The following is a 25,700-nucleotide window of genomic DNA, read 5'->3' as shown; positions in this document are numbered from 1 at the left end:
GGGTGTTAAAATTGTAAAGCGTGAAAAGAAACGAGGTGAAGGATTAAAAAATCGTCAATAACAACGACGACGACGACGAAAGACACCTCTAAAAAGTAAAAATCTATTAATTACATTGAATGAAATTATTGACGTTGCCTCGAGAGTAATAGATCACTTTTCGTCATTCGTTCGGTTATAAAAGGCGCCAAAAAAGCTGTGAAGAAGGCTGGAGGTAGAAGAAAAATAAATCTGCCCCGTATTCTAACGATTCCTAGTAAAGTAGGTGGAACTCCTTTTTTTAATTCCATTATTTGCCGCTTTGAGCACCACTGGAGCTCTAGATAGAGAAGCTGCTTCAATAACAAAAGCCGTTAATAGTGCTGAAAGTTAATTGAAAGAAGCTCATAGACACAATAAAACTGTGGAAGCTATTGCTACTGATAAAAGAATTTATTTGAAATCGCATTGTAAAGGTTATTGCCTTCATCTGAAATCATATTCAAGTGGAAATAGGTTAAAAAAAAGCTCAAAGTAGCTTATCTAATCGAGCTCTGACAGATCACGATATAAAGAAATATGTTAAAATACTAATAATTGCCAATTTTCGAGGTGTTTTCATGCGTAATGCTCTACCATTCGATGGACCGCGATATCAAGAGAGCTATTGTAAATTTAGATGATGAAAGTAGACCATGTACTTATTGGATAGTATATAAATAGAAAGGTGGTGAAGTTATGTATTTTAATAGTTTTGGTAATCTTCAACCGGCTATTAATCTATTGCTTTATCTCAAAGTTAATCAAATCATATGTAATTATATTAGATATCAAGATTTTAATTCGTACAATTGCGGCCATCTTTGTCTCAAATTTCTTTTAAACAAACTACAGAAGAAACGACTAGTATAAAATATACTCATTCAAAGAATGACTATCATTTGATATGAATCTGTAATGGAGAATATACTACTATTGAGTCTCTCGGGAACATCATCCGTACTCGAAATAAATTATCTTCATCCACGCTATACGATATGCGCGCCAAGCAAGCTAGAGACACTACCCCCTCTCTGAGGGCTCACACCTAGCAAGCATTTAGCTTATCCAACGTCCTACCAACATCAACAGCGATCTACCATTACAACCTCTATAGGAGGAATCTACCTTGACAGTCTATAAAATAAAATTAATTATTTTATTATTTATGAATAGGGGAGGGGGCCTCGGGGGGGGGGGTCGCGACTAGGTCAATAACTCACTCCGGGGAGTAGGTGGGAGGAACCATCCACTTCCTGATCACCCATGATGCGTGCGCCGTGCGCGCACGCATGCACAATCCCCTATGTATATTTCAAGACACCTGGACCCCCACAAAGTGGCTTGAAACATACATTGCTTACCTACTGCAGTCTAATGGTAATCGCTGAAGTGTCAAAATGGATGATTATCAAACTAAAAATTTGTGCTTTCTGAGCTTGTGAAATCGCAATCAGACACAAGTATATTCTGTTCAAACATAATTGTGATTACAGTTATAATGTTTTGAATAAGGAATTTAAGCAAATAGACAATTTCCTAAATGCTATAGTGAGAGAAGTGGAACTAATAATAAATTAAGCGAGTACGAATACTGAATTTGTTCCAGTTAAACAGCCAACTTTCTCAAGAAAATACCATAACAAGAAAATAGTTATTTTACTGCTTCTGCTAGTTAAAAGAATGAATATTTATAGGCTACCAGCGAAGATGCTGATATTATTATTACGCACAAGATTCACAAAATTATAATAATATATCCGAACTAAGCGAGAATGAGTACCTAGCTATCATAAGTGCATGAATGCGTTAGATAAAAATGACTCCAATTTTTTTGATACGAGTTATGTTGTGCGTAAAGAAAAAAATGAAGCTTACATGCTAAGTAACTGTACAGTGATTTTTGACATGTTGGGGTTAGTGTTTTGGAAAGCAATGTCAACCATTTGGTTGAAATATATAAACCAGAATTCGCAAAAATGAAAACAGATACTCCAATACAAATGGGGTAGACGGAACAGATGAAGCACGAGACAATGACGGGGGAACTTCACAAGCCAGGCAGATGTAATTATGCATTACGCAAATACGATATTCGACGTATTGATGAAATTAAGCAGGTGGATCTCATCGAGATGCATGGTCAATCTAGACTAAATCACGACTACAATTGGTTTACCACGATAATTGATAAGACAGCCGACAAAAGGTAAAAAATTCCTGAACTAAAAACGACACCTTACGTACCCGAAGGATTTTGACGCACTGAATTCAAATCTGGCTTCAGATTTTACCCAGCACCTTAGGTTTGCAAAATATCCTAACCTATAAGTATGAAAAACATGTTTTTTAGTAATATTCGCGGTTCTCTACTACCACCATTAATTTTTTTTAACTGATATCATCTTTTTAAATCAAAACTCTCACCCTACAATACTCTGCCTCCAAATTTTTTACTAATATCTCAAAAACCTGGAAAATTAAGATATGAACCGATATATCATACCTATCTTCTATAAGATGTAGAATTCATATTGAATGTTAAAACTACTTTAGAACCTCAAATTTTCTAGACTAAAAATGCAAGAAGATACTATTCTTGATCCTAAGTAGTATAGCAATGTATGTTCCAGCACACCTGCAGGGGGTATTGTTAATAATAATTGTTAATGTTAACAATTATTATTAACAATATTCGTGGGGGGGGTCCCTGGTTTAACCCTTTGATTCCCTGGCCTAACGCTTCAATGTTAATTATTATTAATGTTAATAATTGTTTATAATTTTTTGAGGAAGGTTTCTAGAGCTCCTAGTCACTAGGGTTCCTAGTGCCTAGGAACCCTATACCTAGTGCTTTCAGTCTAATTGAATTTAAATATATTTTTTTAAAAAGTTATAAATATATATTATTGACAATTTACTTGCTTTATTGAAAATGAAACGAGTAGAAAATAGCGGTGATTTTTGAAAAAAATGAAGACACAGACCGGAGAATCGATCCGGAGTCCTCTGGGTTGGCAGGCTAGCGCTCTACCACTAGAGCCAATGCCACATGTACCTTAGAAGATGCATATTGTGTATATTAGCTATACACGCATACATTTGGTTTTAGGCCTGAGCGTGCGGAGGAGGGGGAGCGCATGCTGTCTATAGTTCTAACTTGAGGATGCGTGCTCTCTCTCTCCCTCTTTCTAGCTCTGACTCAGCGTGGACCACAGCGTGCGGAGGAGGAGGGAGCGCATGCTGTCTATAGTTCTAGCCTGATGGGGATGTCCTACTATAGTAGTAGTAAACGTACGCTCTCTCTCTCTTTCTCTCTCTCTCTTTCTCTCTCTCTCTCCTACGCTCTAGCTAAGCGTGGACCATGATGCGTGGAGGGGAGCGTATGCTGTCTATAATCAATGCGTGCTCTCTCCACGAAGGGAATGTTTTCGTGAGAATGCTAGAAACTACGAATGCAGTCGCTCGACTGACGCCTCCTTGAGATGTTCCTCCTAAACATCTCTGCTAGGAGAGAACCTTATTCCCATCCGTTCGCCCTTTCTTGCAATCGTTATGATTATTTTACTACATAAATAAGTACACATTTCATTATTTATTCAATATTTATTATTTTTAATTATACATTGAGTAGAGTACACTTTGTCTATAATCTTTATGTTCAGTGTCTGACATAGCTATTTTAAAATTATCAGTTGAATTTTTATATGAATTATAGTCATCTGTAAATCTTTCGGCTGTGTCGATCCCTTTTGATTTTCCTTGTTTTCGTCTTTCCATCATCCAATCGTGTATCTTTTGTGTATTGACCGCAGCACATACTATATTCTCACGATTTTGACTATGATATATGCATGATGGTTTAAATTTAAAACTTAAATCTTCCAATCGCAGACATCTCATTTTAGTTTCAATATCTAAAATATTTCTATAATTAAAAAAAAAAACTAATTAAATTCGAATTTAGAATTTTATACTATTGTATATTATTTGAACCTACTTTTCAGGAATAATTTTTTTGAGTCATTGCTTCCTTTGTAATCCTTTCACATAAATATTTCTACAATAATGTAAATGACTACGAATAGTACAATTTAAAAAATTATATGGTAAAATACCATTTGTGATGTTCGTATCACTTATAAATAAAATAATTCGAACTCTCGTAATCTAGCTAATGAGTAAGAATTTGTTTCCAATGATTTTACTCTAATTGTCAAGAAAATAGATAAATGAATCAAATATAATAAATAAGTAAATCAAATATACATAAGTAAGTGCAATATATCGAGGAAAGTCAGACAATGCCCTAGTTTCTTATGGTGCGAATTGTCCCATAAGCAGAGTTAAAGTCTTTCTTTGATAGGATATAATTCGGCCCAAGTTTCTTATAGCGCGAGATGTTCTATAAGTCGAGCTCAAATTATAAGGAAAGGATAGTCTTGCTTAGTTAATCACAATGAGAGAAAGAACTTAGGTATTAATCCAAGTTTATTCAGACTCGTGCGCTCACCTTGCAAGGCTAGAAGTGAATGCTAGCCTGTGCAAAGGTAGGCCTATTTATACATAGATTTTCCCGCTTATTATTGCAGGAGAGATTTCATCGAAAATTCGAGAGACATTCGCGAATTTTGAGAAATAAGTTTTCTTAATTTACAAGTAAATAACCATTAATATTAAGTTTTTAACATATGTAAACTTTACAGAATTAGTTATTTGTTGATTTTATACAATATGTAATTATCGCCAATAGTGTCGTCAAAAGTTATTAACTAATAAAGTTAATTAACGTGATATTACATTATTTACAATAGAAAATTATTAAAATTTCATATAACTTTATAGTTGATTAATTTTGGAAGTATTTTCCAAAATTAATTATTTAAATTAATTAATAACATTTGAATTATGACTAATTTTTCATATTTGTAACGGTTTTTTCTAATCTTAATATGCAATTATTAGATTAATTATCTAAGATTTCTAAATCATAAAGTTATCATTATCAAGTATTAACTTAATATTTTCGTTTTATATATAGCTTATTGTTTAAATAAATTATTAATTGTTTATTTATTAATAACAGTTATTATTCAGCTGTTATTAATGAAACCAATTCTTACTCATGTTCTATGCTTATTCATTTTGCATATAAATTATTTATATTTTTCTAATATTTCTAATGTTAATAAATAAATCAACTTTGCATATTGATATTCATTATTAATTTATAATTGAATGAGATATTATGAATCTACATGTTAAAATCTATATAATCGATACTTTGTTATATTAAAATTATCTATAATTAACATATTTTTCTTAATATCATGAATCATTATATCTATGTCTATTATTTTGTGACGTCACGCTGTTTATTTTGATTCGACTCTTATTTGTATACAGTCGCGTAAACAGTGAGGTAGCACCGCTTAATGTATTGTTTTGACTAAACAGATAAATACGTTAGACTAGTTGCAGTCATTTAATAAATAGCTCATAAATAGGACCGTTACACATTTCTCCGTAATATACCTATAAAATTGATTATATTAAATATTTCAAATAAAATCAATATTAATTAACGATAATAAAAATAAATACCATGATGATGTAATTCCAATCACTTATTAACACTGTGATATTCAATAGGCAGTTTGAGCCAATGATATGGAGGTTTAAAAAGTAGTACTGTAGGTGAAGTATTAGAACATACTGGTAAATAGGCAAACTCCTTACAAATAAAACTATTATTAGGACTCTGAAAGCCTTGAATATCTAAAATATAGTTCATCTTAGAGTATAAATCCAATTATTCTCTATGATATGTGAGTCGAATCGTATCTCAAAGCAATAATGACTATATTTTTATTCTGAAGATCTATATAAACCCTTTAATACTATATTAATAAGTTAATAACTAAATTAATAAGTAGGTGCTACAGTCGGTTCACCCCCACTCTTTCGTTTGAGCTATCCCTTCCATATACTACTTACAGCGCCCTCACTTTATAGGCAGAGCCCTCACTTAACCTTTAAAAACCGCTTTGGCCTAGCAAAAGAGCGCAGTCTCTCGAGACAGCCTGCAATCTAAGCTTGCCTTACCTTACTCCATTTGCAAGTAGTTCCTCAGTAGTTAGTTGAATCCTTATTGATTTGTTAAACAAATCAATATTAATTACCAACTGAGAACAAGTTCATTTTAGAGCTGTTCACTACCTTTTCCATCCTTTCATCATAATAATCCTTTATACAACTATAGACAAGTGACTCTACAAGACAATAAAAACTAGATAATTAACAACATGACTTCTATCGCCTATTTTGAAGAAACAATTAAAAATTTGTGGAAAGCTTATAATCATTCGGACGATTTAGATATAGACGATTGTATTAGATGGAGATATCTAACAAATAATGCTATAACTTCAATTAATGAATTTATGAAACGATCTGATTTAAGTAGAGCAATTCGACAAAGATGTCAAACATGTGCTTGTCATTTGAATTCTATTGAAGTCAATTTAAGTAAAACTATAAAGGTTCGTGGAAGTATACATCCATTAACAGCTATTCAGGATGAAATTCCAGGAGATGGAGTTGTTTGGAGACCAATTCATTCAGCCTTTGAAAATCGAATTAGTACAGTCTGTATAGTTAATCAACATCATTTAGATATAAAAACATTTCTAGTTGCCGCAAATCAACTTTTACAAATTAAAATATTTCAATTTCTTGCTATCCATAATAACTTAAAAATAAATACAGAAATGGCATCACAATTTATCATAAAGAAAAATCAAGAAGAAGATATTCAAATAAAGTATTTCAATACAGAAAATGTTCACATTTATAAGATTACGGATCTTGATAGATGGTTTCAAAATAACGTTAAAGATATTATACTTAAACAAATCGAAGAATTTCAAGAAAGAGACTCAGGCTAGTCGTTAAAAACTATTGTTGGTCTCACTATTAATATAAATAAGTATAATCCATTTAAACCATGCTCATATATACCATTACCGTCAAGCATAGATAATAAAAGAGCCTGTATTAATGTTAAAAATGAAGACAATGAATGTTTTAAATGGGCTATACTTTCATGCCTTCGTCTAGTTGAAAGAAATCCAAACAGAGTAATTAAGTACAAGCCCTATGGGAATGAACTGAATTTTGATGGTATAAGCTTCCCTGTAAAAATAAAAAGTATACCTAAATTTGAAAAGTTGAATAATGTAAGTGTAAATTTATATATGGGTAATTCTAGGCTATTTCGATTGACTTGTAACCCTTAGGTTACGGATTTTTTTTTAATTTGGCACAATTATTGTACACATAAAACTGAGATTTTTCCCAAATTTTGGAGACGATACATTAAATATATCAAAAGTTATTAACAATTAAAGAAAAATGATAAAAAATTTTCAAACAGCTATATTTTAAAAACTAATAAAGATATCGAATCGGAGATTTCCCAAATTACTTATAATGCCTTAAAATTTCGAAATAATTACAACAATAAACAATAAAAATTTTTTTTCGAAAGTTATTAACTTTTTGTTTAAACAATTGCTAATATCTCAAAAAGTATATTTTTTTTTTGAAAAATTCTTGCTCCTACGTATTCCTGAGGATTTTTGCTATCGAAATCAATCATAAAATTCAAGGGCCCGACATATCGGAAAGCGTAGCCCTAATCAAAAGAAGACGCCTCGGCGTAAGGCTGCGGTAGCGCTCCAGCGGACTCACGGTCGAAAGGTACTTTAGCTTTAATCTAAAAAACTAATAAAGATACCGAATCGGAATTTTCCCAAATTACTTATAATGCCTTAAAATTTCGAAATAATTACAACAATAAACAATAAAAATTTTTTTTCGAAAGTTATTAACTTTTTGTTTAAACAATTGCCAATATCTCAAAAAGTATATTTTTTTTTTTGAAAAATTCTTGCTCCTACGTATTCCTGAGGATTTTTGCTATCGAAATCAATCATAAAATTCAAGGGCCCGACATATCGGAAAGCGTAGCCCTAATCAAAAGAAGACGCCTCGGCGTAAGGCTGCGGTAGCGCTCCAGCGGACTCACGGTCGAAAGGTACTTTAGCTTTAATCTAAAAAACTAATAAAGATACCGAATCGGAGTTTTCCCAAATTACTTATAATGCCTTAAAATTTCGAAATAATTACAACAATAAACAATAAAAATTTTTTTTCGAAAGTTATTAACTTTTTGTTTAAACAATTACTAATATCTCAAAAAGTATATTTTTTTTTTGAAAAATTCTTGCTCCTACGTATTCCTGAGGATTTTTGCTATCGAAATCAATCATAAAATTCAAGGGCCCGACATATCGGAAAGCGTAGCCCTAATCAAAAGAAGACGCCTCGGCGTAAGGCTGCGGTAGCGCTCCAGCGGACTCACGGTCGAAAGGTACTTTAGCTTTAATCTAAAAAACTAATAAAGATACCGAATCGGATTTTTCCCAAATTACTTATAATACCTTGAACTTTCGAAATAATTACAACAATAAACAATAAAAATTTTTTTTCGAAAGTTATTAACTTTTTGTTTAAACAATTGCTAATATCTCAAAAAGTATATTTTTTTTTTTGAAAAATTCTTGCTCCTACGTATTCCTGAGGATTTTTGCTATCGAAATCAATCATAAAATTCAAGGGCCCGACATATCGGAAAGCGTAGCCCTAATCAAAAGAAGACGCCTCGGCGTAAGGCTGCGGTAGCGCTCCAGCGGACTCACGGTCGAAAGGTACTTTAGCTTTAATCTAAAAAACTAATAAAGATACCGAATCGGAATTTTCCCAAATTACTTATAATGCCTTAAAATTTCGAAATAATTACAACAATAAACAATAAAAATTTTTTTTCGAAAGTTATTAACTTTTTGTTTAAACAATTGCCAATATCTCAAAAAGTATATTTTTTTTTTTGAAAAATTCTTGCTCCTACGTATTCCTGAGGATTTTTGCTATCGAAATCAATCATAAAATTCAAGGGCCCGACATATCGGAAAGCGTAGCCCTAATCAAAAGAAGACGCCTCCGCGTAAGGCTGCGGTAGCGCTCCAGCGGACTCACGGTCGAAAGGTACTTTAGCTTTAATCTAAAAAACTAATAAAGATACCGAATCGGAGTTTTCCCAAATTACTTATAATGCCTTAAAATTTCGAAATAATTACAACAATAAACAATAAAAATTTTTTTTCGAAAGTTATTAACTTTTTGTTTAAACAATTACTAATATCTCAAAAAGTATATTTTTTTTTTGAAAAATTCTTGCTCCTACGTATTCCTGAGGATTTTTGCTATCGAAATCAATCATAAAATTCAAGGGCCCGACATATCGGAAAGCGTAGCCCTAATCAAAAGAAGACGCCTCGGCGTAAGGCTGCGGTAGCGCTCCAGCGGACTCACGGTCGAAAGGTACTTTAGCTTTAATCTAAAAAACTAATAAAGATACCGAATCGGATTTTTCCCAAATTACTTATAATACCTTGAACTTTCGAAATAATTACAACAATAAACAATAAAAATTTTTTTTCGAAAGTTATTAACTTTTTGTTTAAACAATTGCTAATATCTCAAAAAGTATATTTTTTTTTTGAAAAATTCTTGCTCCTACGTATTCCTGAGGATTTTTGCTATCGAAATCAATCATAAAATTCAAGGGCCCGACATATCGGAAAGCGTAGCCCTAATCAAAAGAAGACGCCTCGGCGTAAGGCTGCGGTAGCGCTCCAGCGGACTCACGGTCGAAAGGTACTTTAGCTTTAATCTAAAAAACTAATAAAGATACCGAATCGGAGTTTTCCCAAATTACTTATAATACCTTGAACTTTCGAAATAATTACAACAATAAACAATAAAAATTTTTTTTCGAAAGTTATTAACTTTTTGTTTAAACAATTGCTAATATCTCAAAAAGTATATTTTTTTTTTTGAAAAATTCTTGCTCCTACGTATTCCTGAGGATTTTTGCTATCGAAATCAATCATAAAATTCAAGGGCCCGACATATCGGAAAGCGTAGCCCTAATCAAAAGAAGACGCCTCGGCGTAAGGCTGCGGTAGCGCTCCAGCGGACTCACGGTCGAAAGGTACTTTAGCTTTAATCTAAAAAACTAATAAAGATACCGAATCGGAATTTTCCCAAATTACTTATAATGCCTTAAAATTTCGAAATAATTACAACAATAAACAATAAAAATTTTTTTTCGAAAGTTATTAACTTTTTGTTTAAACAATTGCTAATATCTCAAAAAGTATATTTTTTGTTTGAAAAATTCTTGCTCCTACGTATTCCTGAGGATTTTTGCTATCGAAATCAATCATAAAATTCAAGGGCCCGACATATCGGAAAGCGTAGCCCTAATCAAAAGAAGACGCCTCGGCGTAAGGCTGCGGTAGCGCTCCAGCGGACTCACGGTCGAAAGGTACTTTAGCTTTAATCTAAAAAACTAATAAAGATACCGAATCGGAATTTTCCCAAATTACTTATAATGCCTTAAAATTTCGAAATAATTACAACAATAAACAATAAAAATTTTTTTTCGAAAGTTATTAACTTTTTGTTTAAACAATTACTAATATCTCAAAAAGTATATTTTTTTTTTGAAAAATTCTTGCTCCTACGTATTCCTGAGGATTTTTGCTATCGAAATCAGTCATAAAATTCAAGGGCCCGACATATCGGAAAGCGTAGCCCTAATCAAAAGAAGACGCCTCGGCGTAAGGCTGCGGTAGCGCTCCAGCGGACTCACGGTCGAAAGGTACTTTAGCTTTAATCTAAAAAACTAATAAAGATACCGAATCGGAATTTTCCCAAATTACTTATAATGCCTTAAAATTTCGAAATAATTACAACAATAAACAATAAAAATTTTTTTTCGAAAGTTATTAACTTTTTGTTTAAACAATTACTAATATCTCAAAAAGTATATTTTTTTTTTGAAAAATTCTTGCTCCTACGTATTCCTGAGGATTTTTGCTATCGAAATCAGTCATAAAATTCAAGGGCCCGACATATCGGAAAGCGTAGCCCTAATCAAAAGAAGACGCCTCGGCGTAAGGCTGCGGTAGCGCTCCAGCGGACTCACGGTCGAAAGGTACTTTAGCTTTAATCTAAAAAACTAATAAAGATACCGAATCGGAATTTTCCCAAATTACTTATAATGCCTTAAAATTTCGAAATAATTACAACAATAAACAATAAAAATTTTTTTTCGAAAGTTATTAACTTTTTGTTTAAACAATTGCTAATATCTCAAAAAGTATATTTTTTGTTTGAAAAATTCTTGCTCCTACGTATTCCTGAGGATTTTTGCTATCGAAATCAATCATAAAATTCAAGGGCCCGACATATCGGAAAGCGTAGCCCTAATCAAAAGAAGACGCCTCGGCGTAAGGCTGCGGTAGCGCTCCAGCGGACTCACGGTCGAAAGGTACTTTAGCTTTAATCTAAAAAACTAATAAAGATACCGAATCGGAATTTTCCCAAATTACTTATAATGCCTTAAAATTTCGAAATAATTACAACAATAAACAATAAAAATTTTTTTTCGAAAGTTATTAACTTTTTGTTTAAACAATTACTAATATCTCAAAAAGTATATTTTTTTTTTGAAAAATTCTTGCTCCTACGTATTCCTGAGGATTTTTGCTATCGAAATCAGTCATAAAATTCAAGGGCCCGACATATCGGAAAGCGTAGCCCTAATCAAAAGAAGACGCCTCGGCGTAAGGCTGCGGTAGCGCTCCAGCGGACTCACGGTCGAAAGGTACTTTAGCTTTAATCTAAAAAACTAATAAAGATACCGAATCGGAATTTTCCCAAATTACTTATAATGCCTTAAAATTTCGAAATAATTACAACAATAAACAATAAAAATTTTTTTTCGAAAGTTATTAACTTTTTGTTTAAACAATTACTAATATCTCAAAAAGTATATTTTTTTTTTGAAAAATTCTTGCTCCTACGTATTCCTGAGGATTTTTGCTATCGAAATCAGTCATAAAATTCAAGGGCCCGACATATCGGAAAGCGTAGCCCTAATCAAAAGAAGACGCCTCGGCGTAAGGCTGCGGTAGCGCTCCAGCGGACTCACGGTCGAAAGGTACTTTAGCTTTAATCTAAAAAACTAATAAAGATACCGAATCGGAGTTTTCCCAAATTACTTATAATACCTTGAACTTTCGAAATAATTACAACAATAAACAATAAAAATTTTTTTTCGAAAGTTATTAACTTTTTGTTTAAACAATTGCTAATATCTCAAAAAGTATATTTTTTTTTTTGAAAAATTCTTGCTCCTACGTATTCCTGAGGATTTTTGCTATCGAAATCAATCATAAAATTCAAGGGCCCGACATATCGGAAAGCGTAGCCCTAATCAAAAGAAGACGCCTCGGCGTAAGGCTGCGGTAGCGCTCCAGCGGACTCACGGTCGAAAGGTACTTTAGCTTTAATCTAAAAAACTAATAAAGATACCGAATCGGAATTTTCCCAAATTACTTATAATGCCTTAAAATTTCGAAATAATTACAACAATAAACAATAAAAATTTTTTTTCGAAAGTTATTAACTTTTTGTTTAAACAATTGCCAATATCTCAAAAAGTATATTTTTTTTTTTGAAAAATTCTTGCTCCTACGTATTCCTGAGGATTTTTGCTATCGAAATCAATCATAAAATTCAAGGGCCCGACATATCGGAAAGCGTAGCCCTAATCAAAAGAAGACGCCTCGGCGTAAGGCTGCGGTAGCGCTCCAGCGGACTCACGGTCGAAAGGTACTTTAGCTTTAATCTAAAAAACTAATAAAGATACCGAATCGGAGTTTTCCCAAATTACTTATAATGCCTTAAAATTTCGAAATAATTACAACAATAAACAATAAAAATTTTTTTTCGAAAGTTATTAACTTTTTGTTTAAACAATTACTAATATCTCAAAAAGTATATTTTTTTTTTGAAAAATTCTTGCTCCTACGTATTCCTGAGGATTTTTGCTATCGAAATCAATCATAAAATTCAAGGGCCCGACATATCGGAAAGCGTAGCCCTAATCAAAAGAAGACGCCTCGGCGTAAGGCTGCGGTAGCGCTCCAGCGGACTCACGGTCGAAAGGTACTTTAGCTTTAATCTAAAAAACTAATAAAGATACCGAATCGGAGTTTTCCCAAATTACTTATAATACCTTGAACTTTCGAAATAATTACAACAATAAACAATAAAAATTTTTTTTCGAAAATTATTAACTTTTTGTTTAAACAATTGCTAATATCTCAAAAAGTATATTTTTTGTTTGAAAAATTCTTGCTCCTACGTATTCCTGAGGATTTTTGCTATCGAAATCAATTATAAAATTCAAGGGCCCGACATATCGGAAAGCGTAGCCCTAATCAAAAGAAGACGCCTCGGCGTAAGGCTGCGGTAGCGCTCCAGCGGACTCACGGTCGAAAGGTACTTTAGCTTTAATCTAAAAAACTAATAAAGATACCGAATCGGAATTTTCCCAAATTACTTATAATGCCTTAAAATTTCGAAATAATTACAACAATAAACAATAAAAATTTTTTTTCGAAAGTTATTAACTTTTTGTTTAAACAATTGCCAATATCTCAAAAAGTATATTTTTTTTTTTGAAAAATTCTTGCTCCTACGTATTCCTGAGGATTTTTGCTATCGAAATCAATCATAAAATTCAAGGGCCCGACATATCGGAAAGCGTAGCCCTAATCAAAAGAAGACGCCTCGGCGTAAGGCTGCGGTAGCGCTCCAGCGGACTCACGGTCGAAAGGTACTTTAGCTTTAATCTAAAAAACTAATAAAGATACCGAATCGGAGTTTTCCCAAATTACTTATAATGCCTTAAAATTTCGAAATAATTACAACAATAAACAATAAAAATTTTTTTTCGAAAGTTATTAACTTTTTGTTTAAACAATTACTAATATCTCAAAAAGTATATTTTTTTTTTTTAAAATTCTTGCTCCTACGTATTCCTGAGGATTTTTGCTATCGAAATCAATCATAAAATTCAAGGGCCCGACATATCGGAAAGCGTAGCCCTAATCAAAAGAAGACGCCTCGGCGTAAGGCTGCGGTAGCGCTCCAGCGGACTCACGGTCGAAAGGTACTTTAGCTTTAATCTAAAAAACTAATAAAGATACCGAATCGGATTTTTCCCAAATTACTTATAATACCTTGAACTTTCGAAATAATTACAACAATAAACAATAAAAATTTTTTTTCGAAAGTTATTAACTTTTTGTTTAAACAATTGCTAATATCTCAAAAAGTATATTTTTTTTTTTGAAAAATTCTTGCTCCTACGTATTCCTGAGGATTTTTGCTATCGAAATCAATCATAAAATTCAAGGGCCCGACATATCGGAAAGCGTAGCCCTAATCAAAAGAAGACGCCTCGGCGTAAGGCTGCGGTAGCGCTCCAGCGGACTCACGGTCGAAAGGTACTTTAGCTTTAATCTAAAAAACTAATAAAGATACCGAATCGGAATTTTCCCAAATTACTTATAATGCCTTAAAATTTCGAAATAATTACAACAATAAACAATAAAAATTTTTTTTCGAAAGTTATTAACTTTTTGTTTAAACAATTACTAATATCTCAAAAAGTATATTTTTTTTTTGAAAAATTCTTGCTCCTACGTATTCCTGAGGATTTTTGCTATCGAAATCAGTCATAAAATTCAAGGGCCCGACATATCGGAAAGCGTAGCCCTAATCAAAAGAAGACGCCTCGGCGTAAGGCTGCGGTAGCGCTCCAGCGGACTCACGGTCGAAAGGTACTTTAGCTTTAATCTAAAAAACTAATAAAGATACCGAATCGGAATTTTCCCAAATTACTTATAATGCCTTAAAATTTCGAAATAATTACAACAATAAACAATAAAAATTTTTTTTCGAAAGTTATTAACTTTTTGTTTAAACAATTACTAATATCTCAAAAAGTATATTTTTTTTTTGAAAAATTCTTGCTCCTACGTATTCCTGAGGATTTTTGCTATCGAAATCAGTCATAAAATTCAAGGGCCCGACATATCGGAAAGCGTAGCCCTAATCAAAAGAAGACGCCTCGGCGTAAGGCTGCGGTAGCGCTCCAGCGGACTCACGGTCGAAAGGTACTTTAGCTTTAATCTAAAAAACTAATAAAGATACCGAATCGGAATTTTCCCAAATTACTTATAATGCCTTAAAATTTCGAAATAATTACAACAATAAACAATAAAAATTTTTTTTCGAAAGTTATTAACTTTTTGTTTAAACAATTGCTAATATCTCAAAAAGTATATTTTTTGTTTGAAAAATTCTTGCTCCTACGTATTCCTGAGGATTTTTGCTATCGAAATCAATCATAAAATTCAAGGGCCCGACATATCGGAAAGCGTAGCCCTAATCAAAAGAAGACGCCTCGGCGTAAGGCTGCGGTAGCGCTCCAGCGGACTCACGGTCGAAAGGTACTTTAGCTTTAATCTAAAAAACTAATAAAGATACCGAATCGGAATTTTCCCAAATTACTTATAATGCCTTAAAATTTCGAAATAATTACAACAATAAACAATAAAAATTTTTTTTCGAAAGTTATTAACTTTTTGTTTAAACAATTACTAATATCTCAAAAAGTATATTTTTTTTTTGAAAAATTCTTGCTCCTACGTATTCCTGAGGATTTTTGCTATCGAAATCAGTCATAAAATTCAAGGGCCCGACATATCGGAAAGCGTAGCCCTAATCAAAAGAAGACGCCTCGGCGTAAGGCTGCGGTAGCGCTCCAGCGGACTCACGGTCGAAAGGTACTTTAGCTTTAATCTAAAAAACTAATAAAGATACCGAATCGGAATTTTCCCAAATTACTTATAATGCCTTAAAATTTCGAAATAATTACAACAATAAACAATAAAAATTTTTTTTCGAAAGTTATTAACTTTTTGTTTAAACAATTACTAATATCTCAAAAAGTATATTTTTTTTTTGAAAAATTCTTGCTCCTACGTATTCCTGAGGATTTTTGCTATCGAAATCAGTCATAAAATTCAAGGGCCCGACATATCGGAAAGCGTAGCCCTAATCAAAAGAAGACGCCTCGGCGTAAGGCTGCGGTAGCGCTCCAGCGGACTCACGGTCGAAAGGTACTTTAGCTTTAATCTAAAAAACTAATAAAGATACCGAATCGGAGTTTTCCCAAATTACTTATAATACCTTGAACTTTCGAAATAATTACAACAATAAACAATAAAAATTTTTTTTCGAAAATTATTAACTTTTTGTTTAAACAATTGCTAATATCTCAAAAAGTATATTTTTTGTTTGAAAAATTCTTGCTCCTACGTATTCCTGAGGATTTTTGCTATCGAAATCAATCATAAAATTCAAGGGCCCGACATATCGGAAAGCGTAGCCCTAATCAAAAGAAGACGCCTTGGCGTAAGGCTGCGGTAGCGCTCCAGCGGACTCACGGTCGAAAGGTACTTTAGCTTTAATCTAAAAAACTAATAAAGATACCGAATCGGAATTTTCCCAAATTACTTATAATGCCTTAAAATTTCGAAATAATTACAACAATAAACAATAAAAATTTTTTTTCGAAAGTTATTAACTTTTTGTTTAAACAATTACTAATATCTCAAAAAGTATATTTTTTTTTTGAAAAATTCTTGCTCCTACGTATTCCTGAGGATTTTTGCTATCGAAATCAATCATAAAATTCAAGGGCCCGACATATCGGAAAGCGTAGCCCTAATCAAAAGAAGACGCCTCGGCGTAAGGCTGCGGTAGCGCTCCAGCGGACTCACGGTCGAAAGGTACTTTAGCTTTAATCTAAAAAACTAATAAAGATACCGAATCGGAGTTTTCCCAAATTACTTATAATACCTTGAACTTTCGAAATAATTACAACAATAAACAATAAAAATTTTTTTTCGAAAATTATTAACTTTTTGTTTAAACAATTGCTAATATCTCAAAAAGTATATTTTTTGTTTGAAAAATTCTTGCTCCTACGTATTCCTGAGGATTTTTGCTATCGAAATCAATTATAATATTCAAGGGCCCGACATATAGGGCCTCAGCGACCGGACACCGAGGCGTCTTCTTTTGATTAGGGCTACGCTTTCCGATATGTCGGGCCCTTGAATTTTATGATTGATTTCGATAGCAAAAATCCTCAGGAATACGTAGGAGCAAGAATTTTTCAAACAAAAAATATACTTTTTGAGATATTAGCAATTGTTTAAACAAAAAGTTAATAACTTTCGAAAAAAAATTTTTATTGTTTATTGTTGTAATTATTCCGAAATTTTAAGGCATTATAAGTATTTTGAAAAAATTCCGACTTCGATATCTTTATTAGTTTTTAAAATATAGCCGTTTGAAAATTTTTTATCATTTTTCTTTAATTGTTAATAACTTTTGATATAATTAATGTATCGTCTCCAAAATTTGGGAAAAGTCTCAGTTTTATGTGTACAACAATTGTGCCAAATTAAAAAAAAATCCGTAACCTAAGGGTTACAAGTCAATCGAAATAGCCTAGAATTACCCATATACTAAAAAAATATGGATCGAAATATGAAGTCTCACCATGCTATATAACGAAATTAAAACAAACTAAACATGTGAACTTACTCTTAATACAAAACGAATATATTGATGAAAATGATAATAATAGACCACGAATATCAATAGATGATGAAAAATTCAAATTAGAAACTCACTACGTATGGATTAAAACTTTATCTGCTCTGCTCGTAGACAAGTTACTCAACATACTGAAAAAATTTATCTTTGCGAACGTTGCCTTCATTATTTTACTAACGAGGAAAATTTGAAACCTCATGAAGTTGACTGTTCCAAAATAAATAAGTGTCGGATTAATTTACCTGACGATGCTACTTTAGAATTTAAAAATTTTATGAATAAAGAGAAAGTTCCATTTATTATATACGCTGATTTTCAATGTCTGTTAAAACCTATAGAAGATCCGAATAGAAATCTCAATGTTAAGAGACATAGTTTTCAAGAACATGAAGCCTATAGCATTGGATTATATGTAAAATGCCGTTATGATGATAGTAAGTCGATATACGAGGTGCGTTCAAAAAGTAAGGTGACTTTTCAAATTTCACGGGCAACGTACTTTCGATTATCGATTTTGTTTGTTTTGTTATGTTGGTACACTCTTCCCGAACATCTGTACCAAGTTTCAAGTGTATAGCAATTTTTGTTTGGTTATGAGAGGCGTAAAAGTTATAATTGTTTTGCATGCTCGGCGATTTCTTGGTATCGACCCTATTGAAAAAATCCAGCTGGAAATCCAGGCTGGATTTCCATATGGATATCCAGGTGGATTTCCAGGTGGATTCATATGGATTCCATATGGACTTCATATGGATTTCCATGCTAGATTTCCATATGGATTCCAGATGGATTTTTTTGGAAATCCAAGTGGATTTATCAATGTGGATTTGTCGTGAAGTACAATTTCAAAAAATGAATAAATAACGTATTGGTTATCAGTGTATAAAATTCTACTAATAGATTCTATGGAGGATGAATTATAAAAAAACAACAAAAAACAAGTGTCTTGACCAAGGCTCGAACCTGGGATCTTTATATTATCAGACTTGTCCTTTACCACTTTGCTATCGATGACTGTAGGGATGCATTCTCTTTCTTTCCTATATCACGTGCAACTTGAAAGTTGCGAATAAGCCATATTTCTACTCATTGTATTGTTCATCTCTGATTATTTGCATGAGTTTCAAATTAAGGACGTCGTCTGGTCCATTTCATATAATGACAGAATTTACTGAAACTCAAAATGATCATAGTTTGAAGTCTTCTGTACTCACACCAGTTTTTTGGGACATATAGTATAGTACTACATAAAGAGAAATATGATGTTTAACATATGCTCTTATGAGACGGCATCGAAATTATGCGTAAAAAAATAAGTGCACTTATGGGGCAGCGTCAAAACTATAAGAAAAAAAGGTAAGCTGCTAACGCCGAGACTGCGATGATGACTTAAGAGAGCCTTCTTAAAATAAGGAAAAAAAAGTAAAAATAATGAGCGTTAGACTCGCAGGGTACTTCGGTTCTCGCAGGCTCTCGTGGTTTACCTGTCAGAGTTGTAGAGCTGTTACAGATTACGGTTTTCTTTCCAAAGGAAAAAAATTAAAATAATGAGCCTAAAACTCGCAGTGTATAGGGTTAGAAAAGAAAAACACTAATCCGAAATAACGCTACAACAGAGAAAGGTCAAACTCAAGAGCCAAAATCCAAGTACCCTGAACTCTGCAAGTTTTACGCTACATATTTTTTCTCACGCTCCCGGTGAAAAATAAAATTTTACGCTCGATATTCTTACACGCATTTTCCATTGAGAAAAAAAAAAAAATAGAGCCGACGCTACACCTACGCCGGCTATTTCCGGGAGCCGAAACCAAACCACCCTGGACCCGCCGAGTTTTATGCTCCAGACTTTTACACGAGTTTTTCTTTCTTCTTGAACAAATTTTGTTCACTCTGAAGAATTTGATCTCGGCTTTTAATTGTTGATCAAGATCAACAACAAAATTTTAAGAAATTTAGCTCTATTTATTCAAAAATTATTTGCTTTCATAGAAATACCTACAGAAAATATAACATATACTTACGAAATATTAGGTATAATATAAAAAAAAATATGAGCACCAAACTCGCAGGGTACAGGGTTCTTGGATTTTGGCTCTCGTGGTTTGCATGTCTAAATTACAGCGGTGTTTTAGATTAGTGTTTTTTTTTATGAAAAAAGTAAAAATCATGAGCATAAAACTCGCAGGGTACAAGATTTTTGGGTTATGACTGTCGTGGTTTACCTCTCTGAGTCGTTGCGTTGTTTCAAATTAGTGTTTTTTTTTCTACAGGAAAAAATAGAAAATTATGAGCGTAAAACTCGGCGGGTCCAGGGTAGTTTGGTATCGGCTCCCGGAAATAGCCGGCGTAGGTGTAGCGTCGGCTCTATTTTTTTTTTCTTAATGGAAAATGCGTGTAAGAATATCGAGCGTAAAATTTTATATTTCACCGGGAGCGTGAGAAAAAATATGTAGCGTAAAACTTGCAGGGTTCAGGGTACTTGGATTTTGGCTCTCGAGTTTGACCTCTCTTAGTTGTAGCGTTGTTTCAGATTAGTGCTTTTCTTTTCTAACCCTATACCCTGCGAGTTTTAGGCTTATTATTTTAATTTTTTTCTTTTAGAAAGAAAACCGTAATCTGTAACAGCGCTACAACTCAGACAGCTAAACCACGAGAGCCACAACCGAAGTACCCTGCGAGTCTAACGCTCATTATTTTTACTTTTTTTTCCTTATTATAAGAAGGCTCTCTTAAGTCATCATCGCAGTCTCGGCGTTAGCAGCTTACATTTTTTACTTATAGTTTTGACACTGCCCCATAAGTGCACTTATTTTTTTACGCATAATTTCGATGCCGTCTCATAAGAGCACATGTTAAACATCATATTTCTCTTTATGTAGTACTATACTATATGTCCCAAAAAAACTGGTGTGAGTACAGAAGTCTTCAAACGATGATCAGTTTGAGTTTCAGTAAATTCTGTCATTATATGAAATGGACCAGACGACGTCCTTAATTTGAAACTCATGCAAATAATCAGAGATGAACAATACAATGAGTAGAAATATGGCTTATTTGCAACTTTCAAGTTGCACGTGATATAGGAAAGAAAACGAATGCATCCCAACAGTCATCGATAGCAAAGTGGTAAAGGACAAGTCTGATAATATAAAGATCCCGGCTTCAAGCCTTGGTCAAGACACTTTTCTTTTTTTTTTTTTATAATTCATCCTCCATAGAACCTATTAGTATAATTTTATATACTGATAACCAATACGTTATTTATTTATTATTTGAAATTTTACTTCACGTCAAATCCAGATTGATAAATCCACCTGGATTTTCAAAAAAATCCATCTGGAATCCATATGGAAATCCAGCCTGGAAATCCATATGAAATCCATATGGAATCCATATGAATCCACCTGGAAATCTACCTGGATATCCATGTGGAAATCCAGCCTGGATTTCCAGCTAGATTTTTTCAATAGGGGAAAAATATGGATCAAAGGATTTGCATCAAATTTTGTGTAAAAAATAAAATAAAGTGCTCCGTAACTTTAAATGTTGACGGTGGCATACGGTGAAACTGTTCTGAGTAAAAAAAATGTTTACAAGTGGTACAAACTCTTCCAAGATGGCCGGGAAGATGTCAATGACGAGCCTCGCTCTGGACGCCCAAGCACGTCAACAACTGATGAAAACGTTCAAGCAGTGAAGAAAATTGTTCTGGAAAATCGTCGAATCACTATCAAAGAAGTTGCTAAGGATGTTAGTATATCGCTTGGCTCGTGCCACGAAAGTTTTTCTAACGTTTTGGGCATGAGACGTGTGTTAGCGAAGTTTGTTCCGAAATTGCTAAATTTTGACCAAAAGAATCGTCGCATGAGCATCGCTCAAGAACTGTTGAATGACGTCAACGACGACCCAGATGTACTCAAAAGGGTCATAACTGGTGACGAATCATGGTTATGATATCGAACCAAAGTCCAATCGTCCCAATGGAAGAGCCCAGATGAGCCAAGACCGAAAAAAGCACGCCAAGTTTGATCAAATGTCAAAGTTTTGCTCACTGTTTTCTTCGATTACCATGGCGTGGTGCATCAGGAGTTCTTACCATATGGACGTACGGTCACTAAACAGTATTATCTTGAAGTTATGCGCCGTTTGCGAGAAGCAATACGAGGAAAACGTCCGGAATTGTGGAAAAACAATTCATGGTTTTTGCATCACGATAATGTCCCTGCTCACTCATCTTTGTTTGTGAGAGATTTTTTGGCCAAAAACCACAATCATGCCTCAGCCACCATATTCACTGAATTTGGCCCCATGTGACTTTTTCTTGTTCCCAAAACTAAAGAGATCTATGAAAGGACGGAGATTTGCAACGATTGAAGAGATAAAGACTGCATCGCTGGAAGAGCTCAAGGCTATATCGAAAAGTGCTTATGAGAAGTGCTTTGAGGATTGGAAAAACCGTTGGCATAATTGTATTGTATCTGAGGGGAATTACTCTGAAGGGGACAACATAAATATTGATAAATAAATAAATATTTTTTCTTAAAAATACAAAGTCACCTTACTTTTTGTACACACCTCGTATAAGTCATATAGAAAAAAATTAAATAAAGACGAATCACCAACATTATAGTTTATAAAGCAATTGAAGTCCCTAGTGATTGAGTTAGAAAAGATATATAATAATGCAATAGAAATGGATTTATCATTTATTAATGAATAGGTATTCAAAACGGCAAGAAGATGTCATATTTGCAACCAATATTTTCAAGATAACCAAAAACGAGTTCGTGATCATTGTCATTTAACAGGAAAATTTAGAGGTGCAGCTCACAATCATTGCAATTTGAATTATAAAAATGCTGCTTTCATACCAGTCGTATTTCATAACTTTACAGGCTATGCCTCACATTTTATTATAACAGAAATTGCTACTACTACTTAGAATTTGAAGGAAAGATCTCTGTTCTCGCTGAAAACTAGAAGCGATACATATCCTTCACAAAAGAAGTTGCAAACAGTCGAATTAGCTTTCGTTTCATTGAATCCTTTCGATTTATGCCTACATCTCTAGATAAATTAACATATTATTTACCTCAGCTAGATATTGTACAGAGAGAATTTCAGAAAGATAATTACACTTTAGAACAGATTAATTTACTCAAAAGAAAAGGAGTTTTCCCATATGAATACATCGAAAATTTAAATAGACTAACTAAGACAGAGTTACCATCTATTGAAAAATTTCATAGTTAATTGACAGATAGTGATATTCCTACTGAAGAATATAAGCATGCTCAAAACGTATGGAATATTTTCGGTAGTATTTGGAAGAAAATAGATTTAGGAATGTATTCTGATCTACCTGAAAACTGATGTACTTTTACTAGCTGATATTTTTGAAAATTTTCGATCAACCTGTAAGAATGCATATGATCTCGATCCTGCTCATTATTACACTACCCCTGGATTAACATGGGACGCGATGGCAAAATATACAAATATGAAGCTTGATCTATTAACAGATATAGATATAGTTTTATTTATTCAAAAAGGTATTCGTGGAGGTATTAGTCAATGCTGCAATAGATTTTCAAAAGCAAACAATTAATATAAACGTACTCAATGTAATATTCGATCTAAATTACATCAAGTAATAACTAAGAAAGAGGAAAAGACAGCACTAAGCCCTCATGATGATAAATGTTGTATTTTTGATAATAATCCGGACACATTTCCATGGGGGCATTACAAAACTCTCGAAATTACTGAAATGAAAGAAAGAATTGAACAGCTACGAAGAAAGAGGTATAGAGAAGAAGACGAAGTGATAGAATAAAATAGTAATATGAAAAGATCTAGAATTGAAGAAAATAATTCTAGAGGGCAGCACTAGCGAAAGAATTCTACTCCTTCGACAGTTACTAGATGGCGCTGATGACTAGTAATGGAGAGGGAGAAACAATGGATACCTGAGTCTACAGAGTGGGAGAATGGTTTTAGATGAAGAATCATGAGAGAGGGGTGACTGAAAGAGAGGGAAGCGGCGACGGCGGCTTGAGCTTTAAGAGTGGGGATGCCACTTACAAAACTAAGAGCTCACTCTTGTTCGAAACAGTTGCTCAGCTCTCACTCAAGCAACAGTCTTACCTCAACCTCTAATACATCTTCCACTAACTATTGAAACAAGTAAGATATTTAAATAATTTTAGTTTATTAATATCTTAGTAATAAATAAATAAATAATTAATTCTTTGATTTTTTATTTTACAGATGGATTTCTCAGCAATAAATAAAAACAGGGATAACTCCTAAGATCAGAAATTTAATAAAATAAAAAATAAATAAAATTTCCAAGACGACTTTCCTTCCTCGGAAGGCGATGTCCCAACTTACATCGAATACATTATATCAAGTTACTAAAGTTAGATCATTAACAACGAAATATGGATTTAGTGTTATCATGACAATAGATGATGAATTTGATGTGTTCCTGCCCAAAAGGGTTAATATAGTACTCGAAAAAAATGAAGAAATTTTGAAAAACCTACATTAGACTAGTAAGAAGGAGGAGTTATTTATTTACCATATTGTCGGTTCAAACTACGAATTTAAACATAATTGTATCTTCAACGAATAATAATTAAATGTATTATAATACTAATGTAAATAGCTGCACTATGAATAATAAAAAAAAAAATATATCTAATTAAATAATCTTTTTTTCCTTTATTTAACTATCCTCTTATTTCCTTTTGTGGAGAGGTAAATAAAAAAAAAAGTTCATAATGTAGCCCTTTCCAATGAATTTTATCTCAATGTAAAGGTGACTCATGAGCCACGATTCGAAAGGAAGTACCTTACAGGTGAGACCGAAGGTTGGGGCTCTCACTATTCCTACAATAAACCTTAAGTTCCGATAGAGGGCAGTCATTCGAGTTCTAATATATTTATAAGAAGGATGCATAGTTTGCTTTACCATCATTCAGTGAAAAGAAATAGCTATAGCAAGACTATCTTGTGATTTATCATGGCGCCTATTAGAAGAAACAAGAAGAGCATTCGTGCTTCGAAGTATGTATGGTTCTCGGATAATATTCAAATTCATGATCTTCCTATTGAAGACAAAGACTCAAGGAAAGGAGTGTGGGAGCAGCTTGCACGAGATCGAGAACGCTTCCAACTTCATATTATGCAACTAAGTAGTATAATATCGTGAGCACTATTTAAAAAACGTATAATAATGATGAATCATATTCTTGAACCTATACTAAAAAATCATTGTATAGTATATACACTTAACAAACTAAAAATCTAAGTGGAGGTGGAAGAAGTAGCAAGTGAAGGGAGGCGATCGTGGCGGCTAGAAAAAAAGTATAGTAGTGGGGTAAAGGTCTTAAGAGAGAGAGAAGAGCTCGGAAAACGTCATTCTATTAGAAGAATCATCACCAGTAGTATCCACTTCCTTCTCCACTATTCTCAAGTCTTCGATAGCAAGATGGACTTAGAAATGTTAAATAAAATAGCAATGAAGCCCTTTGATCCAGTACCGGAGAAAAATCAGTACGAACTTGAAGAAAATCATTGTTATTTAGTAACAAACTTTAAGGAAGAAGATAACAATCGAATCATTCTCGAGGTCGATGCTGAATTCCAACTTATTTTACCAGATTGAATTTCAAGAGCCATCATGAAACATTATGATCTTTATATATTACTTTCAGATTATATACAAAAATATTGTTTACAGATTGAATATCATAGCGCTGGTAGATTTCAGTTTATTATTTAATGTAACAATAATGTATCTTTATTTCAATAAAGTATGTGCAATAAATTTATTATAAAATATATAGTGGAGAGGTAAATGAGTCACAGGTGTTTCTACTAAAGCAGGTTTCAACTTGTTCTAATGGACTCACAAGTGATGATGCTTAAATGGAAGTATCTCACAGGTGAGAGCGAAGGTTGGGGCTCTTACCATTAAAATAAAACAAAAATTATTTATT

The 25,700-nt window shown here is 33.1% G+C and overlaps 2 protein-coding genes across 3 annotated transcripts in view; both read right to left on the bottom strand.

Annotated features, from left to right (window-relative positions):
• The window catches only part of LOC131665449 (zinc finger protein 724-like), a 120,389-nt gene that overhangs the window by 33,831 nt on the left and 60,858 nt on the right, over nt 1-25,700 (bottom strand). The gene's annotated exons all lie outside the window — the stretch shown is intronic.
• Nucleotides 1-25,700, bottom strand: part of LOC131665458 (uncharacterized protein DDB_G0271670-like) — a 42,537-nt gene that overhangs the window by 1,603 nt on the left and 15,234 nt on the right. Inside the window, exon 3 of the mRNA XM_058937339.1 lies at nt 1,103-1,155. Coding sequence (XP_058793322.1) covers nt 1,103-1,155 — 53 coding nt within the window. The remainder of the gene's footprint in view (nt 1-1,102; nt 1,156-25,700) is intronic.

This window comes from Phymastichus coffea, unplaced genomic scaffold (genome assembly GCF_024137745.1).
Source record: "Phymastichus coffea isolate CEN01 unplaced genomic scaffold, Cenicafe_Pcof_1.1 PCOF00051, whole genome shotgun sequence".
NCBI lineage: Eukaryota > Metazoa > Arthropoda > Insecta > Hymenoptera > Eulophidae > Phymastichus > Phymastichus coffea.
The sequence above is the reverse complement of the archived record's forward strand: the minus strand, read 5'-3'. Positions and strand labels throughout refer to the sequence as shown.